The sequence below is a fragment of the Mobula birostris genome, chromosome 3 (genome assembly GCF_030028105.1).
Source record: "Mobula birostris isolate sMobBir1 chromosome 3, sMobBir1.hap1, whole genome shotgun sequence".
Classification (NCBI taxonomy): Eukaryota; Metazoa; Chordata; class Chondrichthyes; order Myliobatiformes; family Myliobatidae; genus Mobula; species Mobula birostris.
In genome coordinates this window covers 221929836-221950991 of record NC_092372.1, presented here as the reverse complement: position 1 = coordinate 221950991, position 21156 = coordinate 221929836, and the positions used below count along the sequence as shown (strand labels likewise).

Below are 21156 nucleotides of genomic sequence, written 5' to 3'. Positions count from 1 at the left end.
ATTATCTTAGATTTTTTTTATTTGTCACATGTACGTCGCCGCAATGAAACACAGTGAAATGTGCTGTTTGTAACAGTGACCAACATAGTCCCAATATGTACTGGGGGCAGCCCGCAAGTGTTGCCATACTTCCGGCACCAGCATAGTATGTCCATAACCTACTAACCCTAACCTGCACATCTTTGGACTGTGGGAGGCTACCGGAGCACCTGGAGGAAACCCACACAGTCACAGGGAGAACGTACAAACTCCTCACAGACAGCGAAGGGAATTGAACCCTGATTGGTAATTATTGGTGCTGTTACGCTATTCACTACACTACCATACTGCCCCCACTATGCTACAAGATCAAGCCCATCAGTGTCCCTCACAAAATACTCAAGGTGGTGGAGTTTCACAATTTTGAACTGGTTGTAATGAAGGAAAGTGCCATATTTCCAAGATGGAATAATCTGTGACTTGGAGCAGAACTTGGTGTTCCAGCTCATGTTGACTATTCTTCTACACAGTTTGGGAGGCAATAGGTTTAGCTGGTGCCATCAAAAGGGTGGCATGGTGACAAGGCGCTTAGTGTAATGCCATTGTGCTGGTGGCTGGGTTCAATTCCTGCCACTTGTAAGGCGTTTGCACATTCTCACCGTGTTTGCGCAGGTATCTTCTGAATGCTCTGGTTTCCTCCTACGTTCCAAAGATGCTCTAGTTAGTCGGTTAGTTGGTCATACGAGTGTAATTGGACAGTGTAGGCTCACTGGGCCGGAAGGGCCTGTTATTGTGCTGTAAGTCTCTAGATCTCTAAGTTTCTAAAGAGGCCTTGTCAAATTGCTGTAGTGCCTTATGTAGATGGTATACTAGAAGTGGAGGGAGGGAAAGTTGGGGTGGAGGACAGGATACTTATCAAACAGGCAGCTTTCCCTTGGGTGATGTGTGGGGCTTCTTGAGTGTTGATGGAGCTGCACTTGTTCAGGCAGGTTTTGTCTTTTGCATCTCTCCATCATGTGCCTTATGAAGAGTGGAAATATTTTGATCTCAATGAATCATATATCACAAAATAGCCAGCCACAGATCTGCTGTCAACTGTAGTGAGCTTCATATGAATAAGGAATTTAAATTGCACCCTGGTGTATAGGATAACAAATGAATCTGAATCTAGAATTTTTGTAGTTGATTCTGTAAAGTTCCTGTTCAGTAATGCTAGAAAGATATTTTGGGATTAAAATGACCTTGGGTAGGTTGTCAGGTTCTATCTTGGAGATGGACATGGGCTTATACTAGTTTGATGTGAAAAATCACTTGTGAGTTACCATTTATTTCTGAATTTACAGCTACTTCACCTGTTCAAATTAAGCTGAATAATGCAATCATCAGTACACATCACTTACAAATTTTCAGTGGAGAAATATCCAAGGATTGGGACTGAGTTGTAGCAACCACAGCTGTCTCCTTTCATTCTTGGTTAGATTCTGTTAGACCAAAATAAATGTATATAAATTAAATAAGTAGTGCAAAAAGAGAGTAAAAAAAGAAAAAAAAAATTGTGTGGTAGTGTACATGGGTTCGTTGTCCATTCAGAAATCTGATAGCGGAGAGGAAGAAGCTGTTCCTGAAATATTGAGTGTGTGTGTCTTCAGGCTGCTCTATACCACCTCTTTGATGGTAGCAATGAGAAGAGGGTGGGTTCTGGGTGATAGGGTTCCTTAATGATGGATGCCTACTTTTTGAAGTGCCTTTTGAAGATATCCTTGATGCTGGGGAGGCTAGTGCCCATGATAGAGAAGGCTGAATTTGCAACTTTCTGCAGCTTTTTCCAATCCTGTGCAGTGGCCCCTTTATACTAGATGGTGATGCAACCAGTTAGAATGTTCTCCGTGGTACATTTATAGAAATTTCAACGAGTCTTGTGTGACACACCATTTCATCAAACTCCTAATGAAGTATTTCTGCTGTCATGACTTCTTTTTAAGTGTATCCAGTATATTGGGCACAGAATAGATCTTCAGAGATGTTGACAGCCAGGGTCTTGAAATTGCACACCTTTTCCTCTGCTGGATCTATCAATGGTGTATGTTCCCTCAACTTCCCCTTCCTGAACCACAATCAAAAAGTTAGGCTGAATGGCTTGTGTTTGTGCTCTAGAACTTCATGCTGATCAAAAGTGGACTGCTAAGGATGTTGATACCAAGTTGATTATTGAATTTATAACAATATGGTCTTTTTAAGGAAAAAGGATGAGTCCTGCTTTTTACATGTATTCATTGATTTACTGCTAATGAAAGTATAAAGCCATAAAATATAGGAACAGAATTTGACTATTTGGCCCACCAAGTCTGTTCCCCTATTTTGTCATGGCTGATACATTTTCCTCCTTTGTTCTATTCTCCTGTGTTCTCTCCATATCCCTTCATGCCCAGACCAATCAAGAATCTATCAACCTCTGCTTTAAATATATATAAAGACTTGACCTCCACAGCTGCCTGTGGTAACGAATTCCACAGATTCACCACTCTCTAGCTAAAGAAATTCCTCCTCATCTCCATTCTAAAAGGATGCCCCTCTATTTTGAGGTTGTGTCCTCTGGTCTTAGACTCTCCCAGCATAGGAAATATCCTTTCCACATTCACTCTAACGAGGCCTTTGAACATTCAATAGGTTTTAATGAGGTCCTCCTTTATTTTTCTGAATTTCATGATTATAGACCCAGTGCCATCAAACGCTCTTCATATGACAAACCATTCAATGCTGGAATAATTTTCATGAACTTCCTTTGAAACCTCTCTAGTTTCAGCACATCCTTTTGTAAGATAAGGGACCCAAACCTGCTGATAATACTCCAAGTTAAGCTTCACCAGTGTTTTTTAAAGCCTCAACATTACATCCTTGCTTTTATATTCTAGGCCTACTAACATTGCATCTATCTTCCTCACCACTGACACAACCTACAAATTAAACTTTAGGAAATCTTGCACAAGGATTCCCAAGTCCCTTTGGGCCTTAGATTCTTGATTTTTCTCTCCATTTAGAAAATAGTCTACCCTTTCATTTCTTCTGCCAAAGTGCATGACCATATACTTCCTGACAATGTAGTCCTACTGCCACTTTTATGCCAATTCTCCTAATCTGTCGAAGTCCTTTTGTAGCCTTTCTATTTCCTCAAAACTACCTGCCCCTCCATCTAACTTTGTGTCGGCTGCAAACTTTGCAAGAAACCCATCAATTCTGTCATCCAAGTCGTTGACATATAACGTAACAAGAATCAGTCCTAACTCAGACCCCTGTGGAACACCACTAGTCACCGGCAGCCAACCAGAAAAGGCTCCCTTTATTCCCACTCTTTGCTTCCTGCCAATCAGCCAATGGTCGATCCATGCTAGTATCTTTCCTGTAAACCCATGGACTCTTAGCTTGTTAAGCAGCCTCATGTATGGATCCTTGTCAAAAGCCTTCTGAATATCCAAGGACACATCATCAACCCATTCTCCTTTGTCTCTCCTGCTTGTTATTTCTTCAAAGAATTCCAACAGACTTGTCAGGCAAGATTTTCTTTTGAGGAAACCATGCTGATTCTTTTATCATGTGCCTCCAAGTACGCTGAGACCTCATTCTTAATAATTGAGTCCACAGTGGTTGAGAAGAAGTGGCCTATAACTTCCTTCCTTCTACCCCTCCCTTCTTGAAGAGAGGAGTGACATTTACAATGTTTCAGTCTTTCAGAACCATTTCTGAATCTGGTGATTCATGAATGATCATTGTTTATGCCTTCACAATCTCTTTAGCCACCTCTTTCTGAACCCTGGGGTGTAGACCATCTGGTCCAGGTGACTTGTCTACCTTCAAACTTTTCATTTTGCCAAGGACCTTTTCCCTAGTAATGGCAATTTCACACACTTCTGACCACTGACATTCTTGAACTTCCACTATTATTGGCTAGCTTACTTTCATATTCCATCTTTTCCTCATTAATGATTTTTATGTTGCCATTTACTTCTCTTGTTAGCCACGGTTGTGTCATTTTGGCTTTAGAATACTTCTTCCTCTTTGGGATGTATATATTCTGTGCCTTCTGAATTGCTTCCAGAAATCCCAGCCATCATCCCTGCCAGTGTTCTTTTCCAGACAATTCTGACCAGCTCCTCTTTCATGCCTCTGTAATTCCCTTAACTCCACTGTAATACTGATCCATCTGACTTCAGCTTCTCCTTGTCAAATTTCAGGGTGAATTTGATTATATTATGATCATTTTTCCCTAAGGTTTATTTTACCCTTAGCATTGTAATCAGTTCCGCTTCATTGCACAACACCCATTCTAGACTCACACATCAAAGTTGCTGGTGAACGCAGCAGGCCAGGCAGCATCTCTAGGAAGAGGTACAGTCGACGTTTTGGGCTGAGACCCTTCGTCAGGACTAACTGAAAGAAGAGCTAGTAACTTCCTGGCCTGCTGCATTCACCAGCAACTTTGATATGTGTTGCTTGAATTTCCAGCATCTGCAGAATTCCTGTTGTTTACCCATTCTAGACTAGCTGGTCTCCTCATGGGCTCAACTACAAGCTGCTCTTAAAAGCCATCTCATAGGCACTTTAGAAATTACCCCTCTTGGAATCCAGCACCAACCTGATTTTCCTGATCTACCTGCGTATTGAAATCCTACATAACTATTGTAATGTTGCCCTTTGACATGCTTCTTCTATCTCCTATTGTGATTTATAGACCATATCCTTACCACTGTTTGTTTTTTTTTGAGGGGGGGTTCTGTATACAACTCCCATCAGAGTCTTTTTACTCTTGCCAGTCCTTAACTCTACTCACAGCAATTCAACACCTTCTGATCCAATGGCACTTCTTTCTAATGATTTTATTTTTTATATCAACAGAACCACGTCACCTTGTCAACTTTCAGGGTGAATTCGATTACATTATGATCACTTTTCCCCAAGGCTTATTTTACCCCAAGCACTCTAATCAGTTCTGGTTCATTGCACAACACCCAATCTAGACTAGCTAGTCTCCTCGTCTGCCTGTCCTTTGAATACAATGAGTATCCTTGGGCTTTAAGCTCCCAGCTGTAATCTTCTTTCAGCCATGATTTAGTGATGCCCACAATGTCATACATGCCAATCTGTAACTGCTACAAGTTCATCTACCTTGTTCCATATAGTGTGCACGTTCAAATATTACACCTTCAGTACTGTATTCACCCTTTTTGATTTTTTCTGCCTTTTACACTGCAACTCATCCTGTTGACTGCAAGTTTGCTCTATCATCAGCCTCTCCTTGCTTGGACATTTAGTTTGGAGATGAGTGTGCTTAGAAAGACATGCAGTTGGCCCTTCTTAATGTCAGATTGGTTTTCCCTAACTCTGAGTCCACTGTGATGTGCAGTTCGGTGCATGCATCTGGTACCCTGTGACGGTCAAGGGCTTACACTTTGGCAATGTTATTATGTGAAAATTGCTCTCCAAAAATAATTGTTGAAGTAGATTGCACCTTGCTAATTCAAATGAAAACAAAACTCTAATAAACTCAAAAGATTAGCCCTCATGCATTCTGATTCTGCATTTACTGAATCCACAGAATCCTCATGTGCTCCAATTTCATGATTCTTTACATAAACCAAATTGCTCCCTTGCTGTAGCCCTGTGGTACTGTATCCTTGTGTGTGCTGTACTGTCCTTAAATTGCTCCACACCAGCATTATCCCTGCACAGCTGATTGATCTTTCATTTTCCATTGTTGTGCAGGACCCCTCCAAAAAGCGCCTAAGCAAACGAGGCTCAGGATCCAATCTGACCCTGCATGTAATCGAAAGTGACGTTGACAGCGGCGCCTGCTTGAAGGGCTACACACGGCAGACAAGCAACTCATGCGAATGCATTGCTGGGTCTGACTGGCTGCCTGCTACCGGCACCCTGGTGGACCACATGGCAGAAGGCCCGTCTTCTCAGGACTACCCACAGATGAAGCCCCCGGGCTACTATCCCGCTGGCCGCTGCAGTCAGAAGCCGCAGGATTTCCGATGGTACCACGAGCCAGTCGATGACCTCGGCATTGAGAGGTTACCAGAACGAGCAAGATGCCAGACCCCAAGTGGTCTGGAGACGAAGCACCCCCCGAATCTGAATGCCAATGTGCCTGAAAGGAGCAGGAAGGTGAAGTTTGCGCCAGAATGCATGAACATTGAGCACAAGGCTAGAGACAGTGATGCTCCGAGTATTGAGGATCGACATGCCAGGTATACACCCACTCTCAAACTGCTGCACATGTTGGCAGGTGAATTGTAGGCTCGAGCCTCAGTTAGCACCTCAAGGGGAGATAGGAACTGCTACCAGGATATATTAACATGAGAAGGTTTTCCCTCTTGACTCTTTTCTGGTCAGTGTTGAAGGTAGTCTTGGTACAGGGTGATATTGATATATTGGTGAAATGGCAGACAGAGCTTAACCCAGATAAATATGAGGCGGTGCATTTTCCGAGCACTAAGTTCAGGTCATGCACTGAGAAGGGTGGAGTCTGAGGGAGAGCATGGAGTGCAAGTCCCTTGAAGGTGGAAGTGCAGGATGGTGACATGTTTAAAAGGTGTATGGGATGCTGGTCTTTATTAGTCAGGGTGGTTATGTTCCAACTTTATATAGAGCTGGTTGGATCTCAGCTGGAGGACTCTGTAATATTTTGGTTGCTACACTTTTGAAAGGTATGATGGCTCTGGAGAGAGTGCAAAGGAGGTTCATCAGGATGTAAGTTGCTTCTAGATTTTTGCTTTTAAGTAATTTTTTTCGCATGATATCTTTGCAATTTTGTTTGCTTACATTACAAAACTTGCGGCTTTCAAAAGTTTTTGTTCATGCTGGTAAATGTGAACACGTGGCTTTTTCTTATCTGATTATATAAAAATGTGGTAAAACTTTTAGTCTGGCATGCTTAGATTTTGGTGGTCGTAGTTGTAACAGATTTTCCAGACTATTGGATGTTACTTATTCATTTAAATTCAATTTTGTTTAGACGTTACACAATAGAATAATGAATTTTCCAGTATACCCAGTAAGTTTAAAGGGCGCATTGGGACTGGGGAGCCGATGTGTAAATAGAAGGATATTACTTGTCACCCAGTGAGTCAGGTGCTAAACTGGGAGGATTTACAATTACAGTCGGCCCTCCTTATCGGCGAGTTCAACCAACCGCGAATCGAGAAAACCCGGAAGTGCTCTTCCAGCACTTGTTGTTCGAGCATGTACAGACTTTTTTTTCTTGTCATTATTTCCTAAACAACAATGCAGTATAACAAATATTTACATTGCATTTACATTGTATTAGGTATTATAAGTAATCTAGAGATGATTTAAAGTATATGGGAGGTTGTGCGTAGGTTGTCGTGGATCAGGATCGAGGAAAAAAACGGAAGTTCTCTTAAGTTGGAACAGGTACATCAGGTATTATTTAGCGTCAGTAAGTCAAACGTTTGTCTTAGTATATAGTATATATTTTACCTTTCTATGCATGTAAAACACTTAAGAAACGTATGTTTCAGCGCCGGGCGATCCAGTGACAGACAGCTCCCGAGCGCGCCCTCCATCCGTGCCGGGTTGATGTGGAGGATCAAAAACCCAAAACCCAATAATTAAACCACTGTGTTGATTAGTAATAATTGCAGCTTTCATCGAGGCAGGGCCTTTCTCACTTTATCCTTTAAAATTGTTCTGATCGTTGACCGACTGTAGCCTAATGCTTTTCCAATGACCGATGATGTTTCACCTGTTTCCGATCGCTTTATTATTTCTACTTTATTTTCAATTGTGATCGTGATTATTTTCATGAACAGAAACACTGTAGATTCAGAGCTCCACCGCCAGGTCCTAATGTCCACCGCACTGGGACAGGTTAAATAAGGTCCGGGGTTCTGCTGGGTCCTAAGGTCCACCACATTGAGACAGGTTGAATAAGGGACTTGAGCATCCGTGTTTTTTGGTATCCGCGAGGGGTCCCGGAACCAATCCATCACGGATAAGGAGGGCCGACTGTAGTTAGAAGATCATTGGAGTTACCTTGCATGACTGTTTGCAGTCAAACACACGTTCTGATGGTGGATAAATACTGGAAGTAATTGGAATGGCAGCATCTGTGGAGAGAGAGATAAATTCACATTTTTTTCTTTCAGTAACTAGGGATAGGCAATAAATGCTGGCTTAGCTGGTGACGCCCACATCCCGTAAATTAATTAAAAAAAACTTGATTAAAACTTGCTCCGCTACCCTGTCTCCTGCTATTTATCCAGTTCCTTATTCAGACTATATGTTGGCACATGGCCAAGTGGTTAAGGCATCGGTCTAGTGATCTGAAGGTTGCTAGTTCGGGCCTCAGCTAAGGCAGTGTGTTGTGTCTTTGAGCAAGGCACTTAACCACACATTGCTCTGCGACGACACCGGTGCCAAGCTGTATCGGCCCTAATGCCCTTCCCTTGGGTAGCATCGATGGTGTGGAGAGGGGAGACTTGCAGCATGGGCAACTGCCAGTCTTCCATACAACCTTGCCCAGGCCTGCGTCCTGGAAACCTTCCAAGGTGCAAATCCATGGTCTCACGAGACTAACGGATGCATATTTATACAGACCAGTAATTTGCCTTTTATTTTTTTTCTGAAGCTATGTGTGGCTGTAACAATAGCAAGTTCTCATCCACTATTTAACATTGTATACTTTAATAAATACCTCCGATTTCTTTTTTAACACTTTCTGTAACCTCACAATGTGCCAGAATCTTTCAGAGGAAATAATTGTAATCAGGAAGAGGGCAGCTACCACTTTATGCAGAGCAAGGTTTCACAAACTGGTCAGATAATGTTTGACATGCTTTAAAGTTATCTTTTCTGCCCACCTAAGAGGGCAGAGATGGTGTGGGTGTAAATACTATCTGGAAGCCAAGTTTAGCTCTTCCTTGCATATCAGCACAAGGAGGATTGCAAGTTTGGTGTTGAGCATGGTGTTGGATGTTGCACATGCAGTGCCTCCTTTCAATAAGGTTGGTGGTGTACAAGTTCCTGTCGACATCAACAGTGTTTAGGTTGAGAGTTTCAAGTTCCTAGGAGTGAACATCACCAAGGCCTGTCCTGGACCAACCACGTAAATGCCATGGCCAAGAAAGCTTATCAACACCTTTACTTCCTCAGGAGGCTAAAGAACTTTGCCATGTTTCCATGGATCCTTACCAGTTCTTATCAATGCACAATCAAAAGCTTCCTGACTGCATGTATCATGGCTAGGTATGGCAGTTGCTCTGCCAATGCCTGCAAAAATAAAACTGCAGCTATTTGTGCATACAACTCAGAACATCATGGAAACTAGCCTCCCCTCCATGAACGCTGTCTACAGTTCTCATTGCCTTAGTAAAGCAGCCACTCCAGACCATCGACTAGAAGATACAAAAGCCCTAAAAGCACATGACACTAGGCTTCTACCCCACTGTTGAAAAACTAAAATAATTCCTCAAGATAGTGTTTCTCAACTTCATTAGTCATCCTGTTATGATCTTGTACCATATTGTCTACTGCGCTTCACTTTCTCTGTAGCTGTTGCACTTAATTCTGCATTCTGTTGTTGTTTTACCTTGTTCTACCCCAATGCTTCATATAATGATTTGATCTGTATGAACAGTATGCAAGACAAGCTTTTCACTGTATCTCCATGCATGTGACAATAGTAAACCTATTCCAACTTCAAAATGTACCAATATACAGTGAAAAGATTGTCTTGCGTACTGTTTATACAGATCAAGTCATTACATGTGACCATAATAAACCAATTTCAGTTCCAGAGGTGAGTGTAAGGCTGGGGAGATGGAGTCTGCATTGAACCTGTTTCAAAACGAGATTCTGTCAAGCTCCATCTTTGTGGTGAGTCGCTTGCCACAGAGTACCCAGCTGCTCTCATAATCTAATGTTACATTTCTGATTTGCTTGTGTGTTTAAGAACCAGTTGTTACTTGGGAATCAACTGATGCATTCTTTTCTCTTGATCCCATTGACTGAAAGCAGCTAATAGCAGGAACATCTTACCATGATTTCCTCCATGGACTTCATCTGGGTTGACTCTGCAATTAAATTTTGTGGGAGTATGGTACTGCAGTCAGAAAGGCATACAGCATGGACAATCCCATGTCCCTTTGGTGCACCATACTCATTCAAACACCTACCTGACCATACCAGGTGGTAAAGAAGGCATATGGTATGCTTGCCTTCATTGGTCAGAGAATTTACTGTAAGAGTAAGGAAGTCGTATTGCAGCTTTACACAGCTTTGGCGAGGCTGCACTTGGAGTATTGTGTGCACCTCTGTTCGCCCCATTATTGGAAGGACGTGGAGACTTTGGAGAGGGAGCAGAAAAGGTTCACCAGGATGTTGAATGGATCAGAGGTTAGTCCAACTTGGTTTATTTTCTCTGGAGCATTGGAGACCTGACAGAATTTGGTAAAACTATGAGGGTCATTGATGGGGTTGCATTGATAGTTTCTTTGTTTCCCAGGGTAGAATTGTTAAATACTAGGGGTCAGGAGGTGGCCTGTCATGGGGTTGGAGGCTTGTCTGTGTGTGGGTGGGAAAAGAGTTTGTTTTGCTGTTGTTGCTTGTTGTATGTTGGCCATGTGTTGTTCTGCTGAAAATTGTGGGCATGCTATGTTGGCACCAGAAGGTGTGGTGGCACTTGAGGCCCCAGCACATCCTCAGATTGTGTTGATTTTAAGTGCAAGCAGTGTATTTCACTGTATGTTTTAAGTATATGTGATTTAATAAATAAATCTAGATCAAACATTCATTCATGGTGAGAAGGGGTTAGTTTAAAGCAGATGTATTGTGTTAAACCTGTTTACAGAGTAGTGGGTGCTAGAACAGGATGCCAGGGGTAGTGGTGTAATCAGTTAGGATAGTTGCATTTAAAAGATTTTAGATAGGTACATGAATATCAGGCATTGAAAGGAAATTGTTCAGGCAGATGGGGTTTAATTTGATTTGGCATTGTTTGGCACAGGTATTGTGAGCGATATGGCCTGTTCCTGTGCTCTACTGTTCTGTGCCCTATGTTCTACCTCTATGAATTTCATCTTCCAGAACTAGGGCCCTAAATTCCGTGTGTTGAAGTTTCAACTGCCCACCTGAAACCTTGTTAAAGTACTTGAAGAATATCTGCCTCTACCATCCTCTCATGTAATACATTCTAGATTCTAATCATCCTCGGGGTGAAGGAATTGACCCTCCCATCCCCTCTAAATGTCCTACTCTTGCCTTGAACTTTGACCGTATGGTCATAGGCACCTGTGCTGAGGAGGAAAAATTCTCACTACCGTGTCCTTAACCTCATGAATTTGTATAAATTGATCAGGACTTGGGTGTCAAGGGTTGCAGTTTATTTTGCTTCATTTGAAGGTTATTTGAAGGTACTTCGGTTGAAACCGGTGATCTATTTCAGATTTTATGAACATTTAATTTGAACAGATTAGGTGTGGAATGTCAACAGGTTGCATGTTCAAAAGAGTCGCAGAGTAATAGAACATGGAAACCCTACAACCTTCAGGTTCTGAACTGGTGTGGATAACTTCATTCACCACTATTCTGAGCTGAACTGATTTTACACCTACAGACTCGCATTCAAAGACTTTTCACATTTTGTGTCCTCAGCATTATATTTATCTGCACAGTTTATCTTCTACATATTGTTTGTCAGTTTATGTAGTTTTTCATAGATTCATTTTTATCTGTTTTCTATCTCTCTCTGCATCTGGTGGAATCTAACCTTCCAGACTACCCTACCACGCGAGATCTTGTCAAAAGCCAAGATAAAGTCCTTATAAACGGCATTCACTGCCTGACTCTCATATATCCTATTGATTAGGCCTTCGAAAATTCTTTATCAGACACAGTTTCCCAGGCGCAAACATGATGACTGTCGCTGATTAGACATCTTCAATCCAAATATATATTGTCCCTCAGAATTCTCTCCTGTGGCTTATCTACCACTGATGTCAGACTCATCAGCCTGTAGTTCCCTGGCTTTTCTTTGCTGGCCTTTTAAATAATGTATGATATTAGCCTCCCTCCAGTCTTCCAAAACTTCATCCGTGGTTGAAGATCAAACAAATATCTCTGCGAGGGCCTCTGCAATTTCTTTTTGAGCTTACTACAAGGTCCGAAGATTCACTGTGTTTCGCCCTGGAGATTTATCACCTGAATGTGCTCTAGTACCTTCAATACCTTCTTCCTGGTAATTTGTTTGTGGGGCAAAACTTCATCACTCATTTCCCTCTTTTTTTTAGCATCCATCATTTTCTCCACAGTAAAAATTGATGAGAAATCTATATACTATTAAAATTCTCATGCTCTGTTTGTCTGTTTGTGACCTCCAATTAGCCCAAACGGTGCATTACAGCAGCACTTTTTTTTTAACTAAATCGACTTAAAATGCGCTAACTTACAGAATGCATGCAAAGTTCAGGGTTATATATCTGTATAAAATTGCTCACTCGTCTATCAACAGACCCCGCTTTCCACAACCCGAGCCGATTCCAGCTGTAATGGAAACCGCGATGCATCACCACGAGGCATGCGCACAGCCAGCCTCAGCAGTGCCTCACGATGCTTAGAGAGCTGATTCCACCTCCCATGGAAACCGCGACGCGACACCACGATGCATGCGCAGGGCCGGCCTCAGCAGCGCCTCACGATGCTCACAGAGCCGATTCCAGCTGTAATGGAAACCACGACGCGACACCACGACGCATGCACAGGGCCGGCCTCAGCAGCGCCTCACGATGCTCACAGCAGCAACACCAACTGCAGCAAAAGGGCAGGACTATCACGTCCATTTAGGGGAGCAGCAACCACATCATCAAGAAAAATCAACATCCTGGAGGCTTTGGTGTTACTGCTTCGTATCTTCTGTCAAGCATTAGGGTAAAAAAAAATGGACAACCTAATTATGCCACGTGGAAAGAGAAGGGGGACATTATGGTCAAGAGATGATGCCAAATGTTGTCGGGAAGTGGCAAGGAGAGGGAGAGAGCAACAATCGGATGAGGCCAGGGCTGCACGACTCCAGGATCAAAGAGTCAAGACAAAAAAGATGAGAGAAGAAGAGACAGAGGAGGAGAGGCATGCACGTCTCCAAAATGACAACAATAGGCACAGACGGAGGAGAGATCCTGCTCGACTCCAGGATCAGAGAGAAAGAACAAACGGTAGAAGAGATGAAGGATGAAAGGGCTGTGTGTCTCCAAAATGACAAAGCCAGGCAGAGGAGGAGGAGAGAGGAAGAGACAGAGGAGAAAAGGAAAGATCAACTTGAGAATATGCGGCAAAGAGTACTCTATTGAATAATGAGCAAAGAGAAGTATATGAATATGCGTGCGACTGCTTGGAAAGGAATCTCTCTTCAATGATTTTCATTGATGCACCTGGAGGAATGGGCAAGGCATTTATCATCAACTCGATCCTTGCTAAAGTTAGGGGAGATGGAGGTGTTGCTATTGCTGTAGCATCATCCGGTATTGGAGCAACATTGATGCCTGGTGGTAGGACTCAGTGCATTCAAGATTCAAAATACCCTCAAAGTCAATGAAGATGCCCTTTGTAACATCAATAAAAACACCAATACTGCAAATTTACTCCAAAATGGGAAGGTTATTGTCTGGGATGAGTGCCCCATGATTAGGAGGGAGAGCTTCGAAGCCGTGGACTGGACTCTTTGTGATGTATGTGGCAAGAATGAGGCCTTCGGGGGTATTTTAACCATTTGCTGTGGCGATTTCCGTTGGCTTCTAGCAATTGTGAAATGTGGAAATGATGCTGATGTGGAGAATTCATACATAAAAAAATCCTACTTATGGAGAAGCTTCATCAAGTTTCAGTTGAAGAGAAACATGCGATTGAGTGAAGGAGAAGGACGATGTTATGAGTTATTGGATGTTGGAGAAGACCAGATTGAGAAAAATGAAAAGGATAAAATTGAATTACCTGAAGATATGATTCTGCCAGCCAAAAGTATAGAAGAACGCATTGATTTCATCTACCCAACATTCGACAATCCTGTAGAACTGTTCTCGAGGAATTCTATCTTGGTCCCTCTCAATGAAATGATGCGAAAAATAAACTTCACATGCATTAGACGCTTCCCTGGAATCATGAAAGAATACTGCTCCTTCAATGCCATAAGTGAAGGTGCTAACGCCGCTCATTTTCCTACAGAATTCCTTGGTTCGGTTGAACTCTCTGGATTGCCACCACATAAACTGGAATTGAAGAGGGGATCTCCCATCATTTCAGTGAGCAACTTGGATCCACCAATGGAACGTGAATGATGGTGGAAGAACTGCACGACAATCTCATCGTAGCAAAGATAAACATTGGAGCCTTCAAAAATGACATTGTCATGATCCCAAGAATTACTCTCAGGTTATCAGAAGGGGAAGATGTCCCTCTTCAGCGGAGCCAGTTCCCGATACACTCATGCTTTGCTATGACTAAACATAAGGCGCAAGGCCAAACCATGGGGAATGTGTTGATTTATTTGGAGAAACCAGTGTTCCAGCATGGTCAGCTGTATGTGGCTTTAAGCCGGGGAAAAAGAAATGAAAACATTCGCATATTCTTGAAGAATGGCAGATCAACCATAAATGTTGTCATCAAAAGTGTCCTTCATTAAACGATATTTGTCTTGCTACGCGTGTTTCTTCTTTAATAAACTGAGTTTCCAAAGCACGACACGTCAGAGTGCACTACCTTTCTCTCAAAGGGTGCCCTATCAGGTCACCCGGTTGTCTAGTACTAACTAAAAATCTTGATAGTCTTTTAAGGCTCTTGCTAATCCTTAAGGAGCCTGTTCTTTCCCTAGCTACCCTTTTACTCTTAACATATGTATAGAATCTCTTGGGATTTTCTTTAACCTTGCCAAAGGACCTAGGGTAATGGATGAATTGAAGGAAATTTATATTAGACAGGAAATGGTGTTGAATAGGCTGATAAGTCCCCAGGACCTGATGGTCTGCATCCCAGGGTACTTAAGGAGGTGGCTTTAGAAATCGTGGATGCATTGGTAATCATTTTCCAATGTTCTATAGATTCAGGATCAGTTCCTTTGGATTGAAGGGTGACTAATGTTGTCCCTCTCTTCAAGAGGGGAGGAAGAGAGAAAACGGGGAATTATAGACCGGTTAGCCTGACGTCAGTGGTGGGAAAGATGCTGGAGTCAATTATAAAAGATGAAATTACGATACATCTGGATAGTATTAACAGGATTGGTCCGAGTCAGCATGGATTTACGAAGGGGAAATTGTGCTTCACTAATCTTCTGGAATTTTTTGAGGATGTATCTATGAAAATGGACAAGAGAGAGCCAGTGGATGTAGTGTACCTGGACTTTCAGAAAGCCTTTGATAAAGTCCCCCATAGAGATTAGTGGGCAAAATTAGGGCACATGGTATTGGGGGCGGAGTACTGACATGGATTGAAAATAGGCTGGTTGACAGAAAACAAAGAGTAGCGATTAACGGGTCCCTTTCGGAATGGCAGACGGTGACCAGTGGGGTACCGCAGGGTTCAGTGCTGGGACCGCAGCTCTTTACAATATATATTAATGATTTAGATGAGGGAATTAAAAGTAACATTAGCAAATTTGCCAATGATACAAAGCTGGGTGGCAGTGTGAAGTGTGAGGAGGATGTTATGAGAATGCAGGGTGACTTGGACAGGCTGGGTGAGTGGGCAGATGCAGTTTAATGTGGATAAATGTGAGGTTATCCACTTTGGTGGTAAGAACGGGAAGGCAGATTATTATCTAAATGGAGTCAAGTTAGGAAAAGGGGAAGCACAACGAGATCTAGGTGTTCTTGTACATCAGTCACTGAAAGCAAGCATGCAAGTACAGCAGGCAGTGAAGAAAGCTAATGGCATGCTGGTCTTCATAACACGGGGAATTGAGTATGAGCAAAGAGGTCCTTCTGCAGTTGTACAGGGCCCTGGTGAGACCACACCTGGAGTATTGTGTGCAGTTTTGGTCTCCAAATTTGAGGAAAGACATTCTTGCTATTGAGGGAGTGCAGCGTAGGTTTGCAAGGTTAATTCCCGGGATGGCGGGACTGTCATATATTGAAAGATTGGAGCGACTGGGCTTGTATACTCTGGAATTTAGAAGGCTGAGAGGGGATCTGATTGAAACATATAAGATTATTAAGGGATTGGATATGCTGGAGGCAGGAAGCATGTTCCTGCTGATAGCTGAGTCCAGAACCAGAGGCCACAGTTTAAGAATTAGGGGTAGGCCATTTAGAACAGAGTTGAGGAAAACTTTTTCACCCAGAGAGTGGTGGATATATGGAATGCTCTGCCCCAGAAGGCTGTGGAGGCCAAGTCTCTGGATGCTTTCAAGAAAGAGATGGATAGAGCTCTTAAAGATAGTGGAATCAAAGGTTATGGGGATAAGGCAGGAACTGGATACTGATTGTGGCTGATCAGCCATGATCACAGTGAATGGCGGTGCTGGCTCGAAGGGCCGAATGCCCTACTCCTGCACCTATTGTCTATTGCCTGCCAGATCCTTCTCATACCTCCTTTTATTCCTTCCTGATTTCTCTCTGAAGGATACTCCCACACTTCTTAAACACATCGAGGGATTTGCTTGTTCCCGATGTCTGCCTCATTTTACCGGCCTCAATATCTCATGTTAACCAAGATGAATAAAGAGATTGAAGTATAAAGTGTATGCTATAGTATTCTGTGAGTGATCAAAGTAGATTTGTTATCCAAGTGCATACTGTATATGTCACCATATACTACCCCACAATTCATCATTGAAAAACTGCACAGAACAAGACGGACAAACAGCTAATGTGCAAGAGGCAACGAACTGCAATACAAAAAGAAAAAAAAATCTAATAAAATAATAAATAAATATGCAATAAATAGTGAGAACATGAGAGTCCTTGAAAGTGAATCCATGGTTTGTGGTAACAGTACAGCGTTAGGGAGTGAAGTTATTCCCCTTGGTTCAAGAACCTGATGCTTGAGGGGTAATGACGGTTGCTGAACCTGGTGATACGATTTCCAAGGCTCCTGTACCACCTTCCTGATGTTATTTTTATGTTGTTTTAGGTAGTCTAGTGTAGCCTTATGCTGTCTCACATAGTCTAGTGTAGTTTTGTGTTGTTTCATGTAACACCAGGGTACTGGAGGAACGTTGTTTCGTTTTTACTTTGTACTGTACCAGCAGCTTATCGTCAAAATGACAATAAATTTGACTTGACTTAATGATAAGAGAGAGTGATCTGGATGGTGGGGGCCCTTGATGATGGATGCTGCTTTCCTGCAATACCGCTCCTTGTAGAAGTGCTCAATGGTGAGGAGGGCTTTGCCTGTGATGGACAAGGCAGTATCTTCTACTGTGTTTTTCCGTTCAAGGGCATTGGTGTTTCCATACCAAGCCGTGATGCAACCAGTCAGTATACTCTCCACTGCTGGTCTTCAGAGTTTTCGATGACATGCTGAATCGTCACAAACTTGTAAGAAAGTAGAGGCACTGTTATGCTTCTTTTTGTAATGGCATTTAGGTACTGCACCCAAGACAGATCCTCTGAAATGATAACGCCAAGGAATTTAACGTTGCTGGCCCCCTCCACTTCTGATCCCCTAATAAAGACTGGCTCGTGGACCTCTGGTTTCTTCCTCCTGTAGTCAATAATTAGCATTTTGGTTTTGCTGACATTGAGTGAGAGGTTGTTGTGGTGCTGCTCAGCCAGATTTCCAACCCCCTCCTGTGTGCTGATTCGTCCACACCTTTGATTTGGCCAGTGGCGGGTGGTGTCATCAGCAAACTTAAAACTGGCATAGGAGCTGCGCTTAGCTTCAGAGTCGTTAGTGTAAAGTGAGCAGAGCAGGGGCTGAGCACACAGCCCGGTGGTGATTGTGAAGGAGCTGTTGTTGTTGCCACTCTGAACTGACTGGGGCCTGCAGGTGAGCAAATTAAGGATCCACTTGCACAGAGTTATTGAGGCCAAGTATTAACTTGTTTGTGTTTTCATGAATTGGACCTGTTCTCTCCTTTGTAACTCTCTTACTCTTAATATAGCTATGGAATCTCTTGGGGTTTTCCTTAACTCTACCTCTCAGATCCATTTCATACCCTGATTTATTCCCTCCTGATTTCTCTCTGAAGGATACTCCCGTACTATTTAAACATATCAAGGGATTCACTTGTTTAAACCCAAATGTATGCATCTTTTTTTACTGACGAGATTATCAAAATCTCTCCTCAAGTGGGATGAACAATGAGATTGACGTATGAAGTGGATGCTGCAGCATCCAGTGAGTAATGAGCATGTTTTAATCCACAGTGGATTCAGTCTAGGCTGCTCATTTTTGAAAGGAATGCAGCTTGTAATTTTTCAGCAGGCCACCAGAGGGAGTCTGTACTCCATGGCCCTGAAACATGAAGTATGCTTTGGTTTTCATGTCATAGAGACTGACAGTATTTTGTAGGCCTGCATGATACTAATTATCTTCTCCCACTCGTCAGAGCCTTAGGATTGAGCATTACCTACACCACTTTGGTTCTGAGGGGCCTGTGTGGCTCACTGGCAGCCACAGAAGGACAGGAGATACCCAAGAGGGCAAACAGGTGGGTGGGTTGTTTTTGAGATGGTGTACACTTTCATCTGTTTATGCTGAAGTGCGTGGCACAGTGGCACAGCAGTTGACACTGGGGCGCTACAGCTACAGGGACACAGATCTCATCCCAGCCTCTGCAATTGCCAGTGTGGGACTTGCACATTCTTCCCATGACCATGCGAAATTCCTCCAGGTGCTCCAGTTCCTATCGGCAGCACAGGTTAATTGGAACCTGCAAATTACCCTTAGTAGGTAACTTGGTGGAAAAATCAAAAGGAAGTTGATAGATAAGTTGTGGGGTTACAGGGAAATAAAAGGATAATAATAATCATGATCAGGTTCATTATCATTGACGCATGTCGTGAAATTTGTTACATGGCAGCAAAGTACAAGACGCAGGGTACTGTAAGTTAGAATAAGAAATAAAATAAAAACTCCAAAAGAGGATAGAAAAGAGTGTTCATGGGTTCATGAACCGTTCAGAAACGTGATGGTGGAGGGGAAGAAGCATTGTGTGTGTCTTCAGGCTGCACTACCTCTTCCCTGATGGTAGGAATGCGAAGAGGGCATGTCCTGTATGGCGAGGGTCTTTAATGATGGATGCCACTTTCCTGAGGCACTGCCTTTTGAAGATGTCCTTAAAAGTGGGAGAGTGAGTGTCTGTGAAGGGAGCCAGTTGGCTCTGTGACTCTGCAGCCCTTTCGATCTTGAGCATTGGAGCCTCCATACCAACCAGGTAGAATGCTCTGCACAGTACGTCTGTAGAAATCTACCGGAGTCTTTGACATACTGAATTTTCTTAAACTGCTACTGAAATATAGGGCTGGAGTGTCGTCTTTGTGATTGGATCAATGCGTTAATCCCGGGATAGCTCCTCCGAGATCTATCCATTTCCTCTTTTGGGAGTTGCAGTGCTCCTTATGGCGGCCTTCTGTGCTGTAATAATTATTTGAGAATCATGCGAAGGTGAGAGAGAATTTCATTTCTTAGTTGTAAACTTTGGAAATTCTCTATTGAATATGTTAAAGGTAGATGCAGGCAGATTTTGAACATTTGGGATATGGTAGACCGGAACAATGGCCAAGATCAGATGAGCCAAGGCGTCAATGAATGACAATGCAGACTTGAAGTCAGATGTCCTGCTCTTGTTGTGTTGCATTATCTTAACCCAAGTTCCATCGGTTTATGCAGTGCTATTGGCCGTTGCAGTCTCTGGAATTTGAAAAGATAACGGCAGAACTGAAAAGGTTATGTCTCTCAGAAAATATTGAACATACTGGAGTTGAAAGGTCTCTACCTGAATCAGCAACTGTCTATTTCAGTCTGTAGATGACTTGAATTGACTTTATTTCTTGCATCCTTCACATACATGAGGAGTAAAAATCTTTACGTTATGTCTCCATCTAAATGTGCAATATGCAATCATAGTAATTAATAATTTATAATAAATAGAACAGTCAATGTAACATAGAAGTGCTCTCAAATCAGCGTGAGTTAATCGGTCTGATGACCTGATGGAAGAAGCTGTCTGGTGGAGCCTGTTGGTTCAAAGGTCAAATTTAATGTCAGGGAAATGTATACAATATACATCCTGAAATGCTTTTTCTTTGCAAACATCCATGAAAACAAAGAAGTGCCTCAAAGAATGAATGACAGTTAAATGTGAGATCCCCAAAGTCCCCCCCCAGCTCCCCCCTCCTGCGTGTAGCGAGCAATGATCCCCACTCCCCCACCAGTTTAAAAAAGACACGCTCATCAGTACCATCACCGAGCCCAAGCGTGTGCTAAGCAATAGCAAAGCCACAGACCTAAGTTACCCCAGAAGCTTCGTATTTCATCGGAAATTCGACAAACCACGGGTTCTTTCTCTCCCTGGCAACGGAGAGGGAGGTGTCCCCCATTTTCACAGCGAGCGGGAGACATAACAACAACCCGCTGGTTTATGATCTCAAAAGTCGGTTTTGTCGCTTTTTCGAGCTGTGTCTGAAGATCGCAAAGACCTCGGGTCTTCAGACCCACAGCGAAAGGTTTTTTGGCCTCCCCGACGACACACGAATCTTCTGCCGTGACACCGACCCTCGATCTGCCCGTCTCCAGAGCCCCGAGATCTTAGGCTTCTGAACACAATCGAGATTCTCAGGCCAGACCCTTGGCATGTCGAATAGCGGCCAGTCGTGGAACCCGAGAACGGGTCCCATTCCCGCAAAAAAACGAAGCCTGCGTGTAACTCCAGGTCAGGGTCTTCAAAAGAACCCTGAAAGGGAAAATAAAGATATTAAAGGTGGAAATAGAGCTGTTTCTGAAGATGCAAACAAAGGAGTGGCCGTTAGGCGCCTGGCGTTTATGCTGTGGTACTGTTTCCCGGATGATAGCAGCTGGAACAGTTTGTGGTTGGGGTGACTCAGGTCCCCAATGATCCATTGGGCCCTTTTTACGCACCTGTCTTTGTAAATGTCCTGAATAGTGGGAAATTCATAACTACAGATGCGCTGAGCTGTCTGCACCACTCTCTGCAGAGTCCTGCAATTA

General features: G+C 43.0%; 1 protein-coding gene across 1 annotated transcript in view; it reads left to right on the top strand.

Annotated features, from left to right (window-relative positions):
* The window catches only part of mindy4 (MINDY lysine 48 deubiquitinase 4), a 280604-nt gene that overhangs the window by 39893 nt on the left and 219555 nt on the right, over positions 1-21156 (top strand). Inside the window, exon 5 of the mRNA XM_072254193.1 lies at positions 5737-6227. Within this exon, the coding sequence (XP_072110294.1) occupies positions 5737-6227 (491 nt within the window). The remainder of the gene's footprint in view (positions 1-5736; positions 6228-21156) is intronic.